The sequence below is a fragment of the Symsagittifera roscoffensis genome, chromosome 2 (assembly GCF_963678635.1).
Source record: "Symsagittifera roscoffensis chromosome 2, txSymRosc1.1, whole genome shotgun sequence".
Lineage (NCBI taxonomy): Eukaryota > Metazoa > Xenacoelomorpha > Acoela > Convolutidae > Symsagittifera > Symsagittifera roscoffensis.
The window spans coordinates 83,730,721-83,740,811 of NC_087063.1; the positions used below are offsets into that span (position 1 = coordinate 83,730,721).

Sequence of the window (10,091 nt, forward strand, 5' to 3'; positions counted from 1 at the left end):
TTGCCAAACAAGAATTTCGCTAGGTATGAATCAATCATACTTCTTTCTGTTCCGTACATTTTTTGTTTTTTGCCTTTGCGTCTCGCCAAAGACTTTCAATTGTTTGGGTATGAGCCCCAGTTATCGGATCCACAAAATTGTAAGTATGATTTACCGTTCGGAACGTTCGGGGGGGGGGGGGGGGGGGGGTTATGGTTATATTGGGAAAGGCTGGGAGGGCAATAATGGGAGAGACCCCAAAATTTGCCTATAAGTTGCAATTTGGGCTCTTTTTCCTCCCTCTTCCCTCACATAAGCATCGATTTTATGGTGTAACGAGTGGTTTTACAAGGTTAATTATGAAGACTAAATATGTTTTTCATAGCCTTAGTCCGTTTGCAAAATTATTTCCTTAGTCCGTTTGCAAAATTTCATAACAATCCGAAAATTTGAACAGAAAAATTACTCTGAAAAATTTGCAGGTGGTGGGGGGGGGGCAAGAAAATAGAGCCCCAATTTGTTCTGCCTGTTTCGAATGTTTCTAAACAATTTTGGACTGTGTTCAGCTCTCTTTCCTTTTCCCGCACCTGGAAAATTTTACCTCCACCGTAAAAATGTTGTTCACATTGTTGACATAGGGACTAATTAGGTCATGACAAACATATTTGGTCGTCATAATTAACCTTGTGAAACTACTCGATAGACCATAAAAATGATGCTGTGTGAAGTGGAAAGGAGGGGGGGGGGGGGGAGGGGTGGAGGAAAAAGAGCCCTCTTCTGGAAAGAAATGTTTAACCCCAATAACACAAATGTCTTTATTGATATGATTTAGCTCACGACACATTTGAAGTTCACACGTGCGTTTTTATTTTTAAAGCGCTTACACACAACGTATGTGTTTTCACGTCACTTTATACATATGCTGTTTTTGCAAAAATATATATTTGAGCCACATATAAACTGATCACCTGTATGTTTTTTGTTCTACGTGGTTAGTTTTGTGCATCTTGTGTGTATCTTTAGTGTTTAATCCAAAATATTAACCTTCATTTGTGAAAAATGACGTTAACTTTTTCTGGTTGTTTTTCAATTGAGTTTTCTTGTTTATTAATTGACTTTTAACGTTGATTCGATTATCTTGAAATGGGGGCAGTTTTGAGTGTTCCTGGCGTCGAGAGTTTGGGGTGTCATACATTTAAACACAGGGTCAGTGGGAGAGAAACAGTTGCCGAGTGTGTGTCGGTCGATTTCAGAAGAGTGCTGCGTTCATCCAAATTCAGGTAGTTTTCGTTCTTTTTTCCATGTCTACTACTAGGTTTTATGAATGTCTATAAATAGATCACAAACCCCTTTCAAAAATGGATGAGCCTTAATGCGAAAGGGTTCAAAATCGTAACTCGTAAAGAATAACAAAAAGCGCACTTTTTTTGGTTTTTCTTTATTGAGAACCATAGTGGTGTAAAGAAATGTTTGAAGATATCCTATTTACATTAAAAAACTTTTAAGCTTTGATAAAATTAATGCTTGCCTAAAGAGAAAACAGAAATTTTAAAGTTGCATACAATTATTTCACCGAAAAAAAATCATACTTTTCTGTAACAGTTATATTGGTTTTATTTAGATTAGCGGCGTGAGCAGAAATTTTTCTAGAGTTGGTTTTTTTGGGTGGAAGAGTTTCATTTTCAGGGCTCTCCAAAAATACTATTAGGACACTGTTTTTGAAACAATAAGCAAAAAAATGACGTTTTGGAGCACTTATAAAAATTATTTGACCACAAAAATTGCGCTTTATTTCGGCGCGGGCTCGACCCCTCAAATTTAGTTATATTTAGAAATTTTTTAATGTTGGCCAGCCAAAAATGGATCTCCAAAAATTATATCAAAGGGAGGAAGGACCCTTTGAAAAAATTTGGCAACCAGACTTGATATCTGTTCCAGGTTGTCTAGTCGCATTGGTTGGTTTAGCGCTAATCACACGTAAAACAACTATAAAAATAGAAAATTTGACAGGTGAGGGGAAAGTGGAAAGAGCCCCCCCCCCGCGACTCGCTACTGATTGAGAACTATCCTGACATCTTATGATTCTCGGTTTTAAATATTTGGCATGGGAGGGATCAGCTTTGACAACATTTTTCTTCTCATTGATCAGTAAAAACAAGAAAAAAAAAGTGGCTCTTTTTCCTTCCCCCCCCCCACCTGCAAAATTTTACATGTAAATTTGGGGGGGGGGGGGGGGGAAGGAAAAAGAGCCAAAAAAGTCCATATATGTACTTTACAGACCAGCAGAGGGTGCATCTGGAGCAGTTGGGAGCAAGAGTAGCGTGTCAGAATGGAGGGACACTCTACACGCTCTGGTCGCACTGTACAACACATGTCTGCCCAACATCACCCCAGAACTACTCTACTCCACTGTCTGTTCCAAGGGAGCCAGGTGAACAAAACTATACTGTTCCTGCTCCTTTCCAGGGCTCTTTTCCAGTTCCCCCTTTCAAAATCATTTTTGAAAAGCTTATTTAAGGTTGTCAGAATGCAATGAAACTTGGCATGGTGAAGAAACTAAAAACTTTGAACAGATTTGATCTGTTTTCTTGACAACGTAACATCACGCATTTAGCCGTAATAACACATAAAATAGAAAAAATCGATATTCGATATTGGCTAAGGGGGGGGGGGGGGGCGGGGGGTGTAAAATAGCCTCGAGTTTCCTATATTGCAATACTGACTTTTCTACTATTCCTTCTCTCTCTTCCCCTCCAACAAATAAACACCATTTTTTGGGTGCTAGTTTTGATATAACGAGGTTACATACATAGACTATGCGAGATCGTAATAAACTCACATGTCAATTTTGAGACAATGGGAACAGATATTGCACAGACTTTGAACAGATATTTGTAATACCAAACCGCAGCTTCAGAAAATCTAATTTGAAGTCCAATAAGAAAAGAAAAAATTTGGGCAAATGTCCAACCCAACGAAATCAGACTGAATTTCGTTGTTTTTCGTGGGCTCTTTTTCCTTCCCCCGCCAACTTTCTCTTAACTTTTGTTCACATTGTTCACAAGTAATTTTTATTCACATTGTTCGATTCTTAGAAAAATTGGCGGATTTTTTCCTTTTCCCCAACCTGCAAAACTTTACTGGTAAACTTACTGTTCATATTGTCCGATTAATACAGAAATTGGCATGCTGACAAATTAGGCCATAAAACCATTTGGCTACTTAAGGTTGTAAAACCACTCGTTGCACCATAAAATTGACGCTTATGTGAGTTAATTTTTAATTAATTTTCTCAATTTAAGATCGAAATGATTAAGTTCTTGTTTTCAAATATATCGCTGGCAGGTGTAGTGGGCATAAAAATTAAGTTTCTACAGTTTCCCTCACCTAGTTATAGATAAAAACATCTTTTTTACGGTGTATCCATTAATTTGAGTTGCATGCAAATTGCATAAGATGTGGCAAATAGACTAAATGTCAATTTCCAGTACCATTGGATAAAGCGAAAAAACGCGAAAAATCATAAAAACTCATTTTAAAAAAGTTGAAGGAAAAAATGCAGAAAATGGGTGCCCGTACTGACAAGAATTGGATTGAAATCGATTTTCTACAGATAATGTAGCAAAGTCCCTAAAACACCGATTTGAATCGAATTGAAATCAATTTAGTTCGATACAACAATGTAGTAAAAAATTTAATTTGAATCGAGTCTAAATTGATTTAAACCCATTTTTGTCAACTTAATTTACTTTCAATTTGATCCAATTTTTAGTAACAACAAAATTGACTTAAATCGATTGAAATGTGTATACTTTCTATGGTTTTATTGCATATTTTTGTGCTCACGATCTGATTGATGTTGGTAAAGTTTTTACTTGGCTTGTGTTTTTTGTTTTCAAATTAAGAATTTTTTCAAAAAGTATGAAAGTATGTTTTTTTTAGCAGAAATGGATTTGAAAAGGATTTTTTAGACTATTAATTTCATTTTTTTCGACCCCAAAAAATGATATAAATGGATTTTTCATCGACCTTAAAAATCTATTTAATCAATTCTAAATCGATTTTTGTATCTAAATGAGCTCTCGTAAATTGATTTCCTCACAGTGTATTGTCTGTATTTAAATAGATTGCAATCTCAAGTTTGTCAATGTGGGTGTTAAAAGTGGAAATAGACATATGAATGAATTAGACAAAAATTAACGAACCAGACAAATGAATGGAATCAACAATTTGCACTTGTTTTTATCTTTTTTCTAGGACTCTGATGTTAGTGATGTCGCCAGAAGAGGCACTTGAGGACGTCTGCTTCCGCTATGGAGCCCGCAGCCGCCTCGAACACATCACTCTGGGGGAGTCCAACACCGTGTGCAGCTCCTCGTCTGTCGCCAGTCCCTTCTCCACCGCTATGGGAGTCGACAGTGACTACTCTGTGGACTTGTCGAATGGTGCAAACATCGGAGGAGCTAAAGGTGACACAGGTTTGGAGGCCGGCTTTTCCAGTACTACCGCAGAAGGATCGAATCCCGGACCTGGAGATTCCAAAACTCGGATTCGGGAAAATGATATTGCAGAAGGAGACAGGGATCCACCGACAGTCGCTGGTAGTTCGAGGAGTAGTCAACATCCAGAGGCGATCCCAGATGGTGCAGACAGTCGAGGAAAAGATGAAAGTACTGAGGTTCCAAAAGTGGATGGATGTGGCAGCGGATGGCACCAAGTAGAATACACGGAAGAGGAGGAAGAGGCAGCTCAGCAGGTATGTCACCTTAGTTTCTGGGATAAAACCAAGCAATTGAAGGAACATAATCATACTTAGAAGTAAAATTAGCAACAATTGCCAATCTTGAAAATAAAGCGTCGAAAAAATAGCTTTCCGACCGACTCGACCAAAACAAAATGTGCTCATTTGTGTTTTGGCGTTGTGTTTAACTAAAGGATAGTTTTCATCCACTGATTTGGGTTGAACACGAGAGGCTCGGTCGACACGTAAGTCGAAGACCTCAACCCGACGCCTTTTGAACTCATCGAACCATTTTTTGAGACAACTACAGCTTTTCTCTATAATTATGTAATTCATATAGGTGTGTCCAAACTGCAGAAAGAGCAAGTATTCCAATGTGTACAGCGACGAAGAGGAAAGTGAAGACAGCCAATCAGAGGGTGACACGACATCAGACGAGGACGAGGGCGACAGCAGTGACGACGAAGAACAATACATGGTTGGAGCGGACGAGTTCCTAGAACAAGTCCATAAGAGGAAAAAGTTACGCAACCACAATGTAGATAAACGACTAGGATTAAACTTGGACCATATTGGAATTGAAAACCGGCTTTTTGCTTCCATCACTTTTGAAAAACGAATTCTAAACAGCGAATCAATCTCGTATCTTACAGTGTTGAGTGTACGCAGACGTTGGCGGGGATTGAAACTCGGCCAATTTTTGGTCCAGCTTGTGATTAAGCTGGCAGGGAGTTTGGACCCTTTGATAGTTCTCGCAGACGATGATGCAATCGAGTTCTTCGAGAAGCAAGGCTTCCTTCATGATCCCATGATCTGCAGTAAATATGACGAACTTAAAAACGAAGGCTCTTGGACCAACTGTACTGTCATGGTTAAATTACCCAAACTAATTCCAGAAGCCAAAGAACTGGAAGAAATGGATATTAAAGATATAGAAAACGTGGTCGAGAAAAAAGTGGAAAAATGGCAGCGACATGCGTTGAGTCTTTATCAAGAGCAAGTGTCTTTAATCACTCAATTGAAAAAAGAAATCATAGCTGGAAGAGAAAAAATGAAAGAACAGCAGAAAAAGATCAAGCTATTAACCGACGAACTAAATCAGCAATACACGAACGAAGTTAGAAATAATTCGGCCTCAAAACTAGACGAAGTCTCACGGAATGAAATAAGTTTGGTCGAGTCACAGATTGAAAAGTTGAACTTGGATTCAGTTTTAAAGGAAATGGAGCAAAATGGAAACGAAAGAAGTTCTCAAATATCGAATCGAGGTGACTCCTCAAATGAATACATAGTCGTCACGCCTGTTTCCAGCCAAACTTCGGACAAAACCCGAACAATTTCACCACCCGAAGTTTCAGTTAGAGACAAAAAATTTGCTTCTCTAGAAATCACAAATAAAACACAGGAAGAGAACCTCGAAAAAGTGATTAAAATGTTTAATTTAAGTTTGAAAAACTCAAACATGCACCTTTTTAACCAAATCAAAGTCGTTCATGTTCATCGAGTTCTTAGCGAAGAGACGAGCCCAATTTATTTTACATGTGATGATGACGAAGAATGGACTCCGATGTTTTATAGTGGCTCTATTTTGTCGGTGTCAGACATCAAAGGCATTCGGGACAGGGGGAAATTTTCGAACTTCAATTTCACTTATGGCGACTATGGAATCGGACTTTACTTTTCTCGTTTCGCCGAAGTGGCCGTGAAATTCTCCAAGCTGAACGCAATTGTAGTAGCTTCAGTGAAAACAGGCAAGGGGCTCTTTTTTCTTAACCCAACTTGTGAATCTTTTTTTGTCTTAAATATTTGCCACGTTTTAAAAAAATATATTTAAAAAATCAGAAAAAAAAAATTTTTCTGGAAATTTGTTTTTTGTTTTTCAGTTTTGCTTACAAAATTATATAGGCGATCAAAACATTCTGTAAAACTTAGTTTTCTAACTATGTCTATTAAGAAAGGGATAGGGATAAAGAAAAAATATTGAAAAAAGAGCCAATTTAGGAGTTCAAACGTCTACTTTGAAAGCGGACTCGAACAGAAGAAGTGCGGGAGAAAACTTTGACTCGCTCTGGACTCCTGGACGTCTAAGTGGCACTTTGGGGGGATCTCCCAGGAGAGATCAAGCAGCTTCTTCTTCTTCTTTCTCTTCAGATACTAATGCCGGCGGAAAATGTCAAGAGTTGCTCATATTTGACACTAAACGAGCAGTACCGTCACATGTCATCGAATACGTTTTCAAGTAAAAACGAATAATTGGCCAACAGCACAAAGCTTCAATCATTCGAGCAGGAATAACGATTCAGGCTGTGTATATCTTTCGGTTTCTCATGTTATTATGGGAAAAAACCAGAAAAGGTCAAAAATAGCCTAAAACGAGACTACTCGCAAAAATATCATTGCTGAATCACACTCTAAATTAAAAACTCACCAAAAAAAATGCAATAAAATTTGCCAAATGTCTGAATATAATGCAATTATAACCTCTTCTTCATATCAATGACTGTTTGTACCTATTGAATTTGCATTTTGAAATTTATACATGTTTCGGATGTGAGGTTTGATTATGTTCAAGTAGAAAATGAAAGTCACTGAGCTTTTCCAGGCCAGAACATAAACCGAAGTAAGCAGTAGCGGATTTCGGGGGGGGGGGGTTTCTAAAATTTGTCTGCGGCGCAGAAAATTTGGTCAAGTTACGGTCTTTATAGTGTTTTGAGAGAGCTCAGAAAATCAATTTGGTCGACCTCAGAAAAAAAAAGTTCGAGAAAATCTTTTGTTTTTTTTTGAAAATCCGTCCCCCCCCCCGAGAAATTCCTAGATCCGCGCCTGAAAGTGAGGCAAACTTTTTTTTCGCGAAATCTCCAAATTTTGGATAATTTCAAATGTTGCGAGCGAAATGGGTGAATATTTTTTCATTTGGGTGAACCTAGTTTTTTTTTTTTTTCAATGAAACATCTCCTCGGTTGCTCACGCTTAGTTCTCCTTTTTTTGCGAGTAAGTTATCATTTTGTTCTAGTGGGAATTCAAACCTAATAAAATAGAACTGGCACAAATCTGGTAGATCCAATTCTTACAGTTCCCAGTGATTTTAAAAAATAGTAAATATAGCCTGGGTAACAGGAAAACAAAAAATATTTAATGATTTTTTGCTCCAACAATAACGCTTTTTATAACATTTTTTTGACACATGAACTTTTACCCGGATTACTCGAAAAACAATTTTGAAAAAATTTCTTAACGCCTTTGAGGGTGACGAACAATTACTTCATTAGCAACAGGCAGTAGCTGTTAAATCACAATTGGTTTCGTATCGCTTAAAAGTATCGCGATAATCTATCGACTGGAAACTCGATATATCCAATTGAGCTACTTACGCAAAATCTTTCCAATTTCAGCATTTTGAAACAACGTTTTTCCACTGATTAAAAAAAGTGTGCCACCGTGCAAGCCTTATTCATGAAACGAAAGACAAACAATATACTTTTTTATGTTTATTTACCTTTTATTTTATGTTTAACTTTGATTGTCCCAACTTTGAATAAGATTTGCGATATTGTACAAGGCTACGATCTCTACTGCAATGGATCTCTACTCTGCAAATCAAAATAAAAAATATATTTCCCATCTGTGAGCGAAAGTAGTCTGCATATAAACAAAACTGTAAGCTGCATCGGTTACATTGCAAGAAGTATTTTGAAAAACTTAATAAGTAACTGAAATTATTTTAAAATATTTCTCTATGAAGTCTTTCAAATGCATTTTACTTTCTCAAGTATTGATTCTAATTGAAAAAAATTTCTTATAGATATTTTAATAGAAATTTTACAAATCTTCTTAAACTGAGCACTACACAAGTATTCTAAAACAAGAAATTTTACAGGAAAATACCTAAGTTTACAGGGATTTCATTTGGAGCAATAAAGCCAGTCAAAAACTAGTCGAAAGCCTATTGAGTTTCTTTATATTGGTTGTTGCAGAAAATACTCGTCAAAACCGAAAAATTAAATTTCACCGCTCCAAATCAGCAGAAAGATGTAAACAAAACTAATCATAAGCATTGTGAATTGCGTATGAGAAGATTCCTAAAATTCACTGCGAATTAAACTTGAAAATTAATTGTTTCAGCATAATTAAATTTTGAAAGTTAAGTTAACCCGGCTGGACCAAAAGGTGCTATTTTAGAATTTTTTTCATAAGAATCTTACCACTTCTTTCAAAAGTATGCTCCGAAAATGTTACAAGATGGGGATTTTTTTATTATGAAAGTTGTTCTTACAGAAAAACAGGGAGGTAGAAACTTTTCCCACAAAATTTTTCAAATTTTTTTGCATGTTTATATTTAATTTTTTTAAATAAAGTTCTCCACTGTCACAGAGTACAATAACAGAAACGCGTAGGCTAAACGACTCGTTTCGTCACATTGTTTGCTAATGTGACGAACTTTATAGTTAGTTTTGTTTTACTGATAACTGTCTCTAAAATAATTTCGAACCGGTAATTACGTATATGCAGGAGATTTAATGGAAAAAAAATTAAGTTTTTTTTTGGAATTTTTGTTCAAAATGCATAAATTATAATCACTATCTGAAACGATACAACCACTATCTCTTAACTTCACTAGCTGATAATAATTTTACACTAAGTTAATTGGTCAAAGAATCAGTAGGCGATCGAAATTTCAGATTTGTAATTTTTTAGGTTATACGAACCAGCCTTACTGTTTACTGTTATCAAATCGGCAAAATTGTTCAATGAAATGAGGTCGATCGGGCAAAAAAAGTTTTTCCATAAAATCGTTTTCACCAACCCGAAGCTGTATTTCGAAAACAGAAGCACACCAACAGCAAATCAACCAAAAGAAACCGTGAAAAGTGTCGTTAAACTCAACAAAATCAGCAAAAGAAGATACACGTTTGTGATGAATTCTGATGTTCGAGATAGATTATCGCGATATGAAAGAAGAAAACCAAATGTTACAGCTATTTTAATGGTTTTTTGTTAGAAGTCAACAAAAAACGAAAATTATCCTGAATTTTTCAGCACACTTATATTCACGCTTAGAATCGCAAAAAAATTAAATTGCAAAAACCAAACATACGAAAAATAGAATGAAACCGTCTCTAGAATTCAAACTAAAAAAATCAAACTCCTTGCCTCTTGAAGCTTTCAAATACACAATGTTTAGTTGTTTTTATGAAAAATTGGTTGGCTTGCAAGATGCAGATATTTTTATGACTACATTCTTAAAAAACTATATGAACGAATAGAATGTCAGAAATTTTTGAGTGCCAAAGAAGTGTTGAAGTTGCGAAATGTATAATACTGAAAAGAATAGTTGTCTAACTTTAATTGCAAAGCAACTGTAAGGCATCAA

The 10,091-nt window shown here is 36.3% G+C and overlaps 1 protein-coding gene across 1 annotated transcript; it reads left to right on the forward strand.

Moving 5' to 3' along the window:
- Positions 1–874: 874 nt before the first annotated feature.
- LOC134840677 (uncharacterized) lies at positions 875–7,262 on the forward strand. Its single transcript, XM_063856649.1, has 5 exons — positions 875–1,259; positions 2,258–2,410; positions 4,237–4,735; positions 5,061–6,471; positions 6,722–7,262. The coding sequence occupies exons 1-5, from the start codon at positions 1,123–1,125 to the stop codon at positions 6,961–6,963; spliced, it is 2,442 nt and encodes an 813-aa protein (XP_063712719.1). The 5' UTR covers positions 875–1,122; the 3' UTR covers positions 6,964–7,262.
- The last annotated feature ends 2,829 nt before the right edge of the window (positions 7,263–10,091 follow it).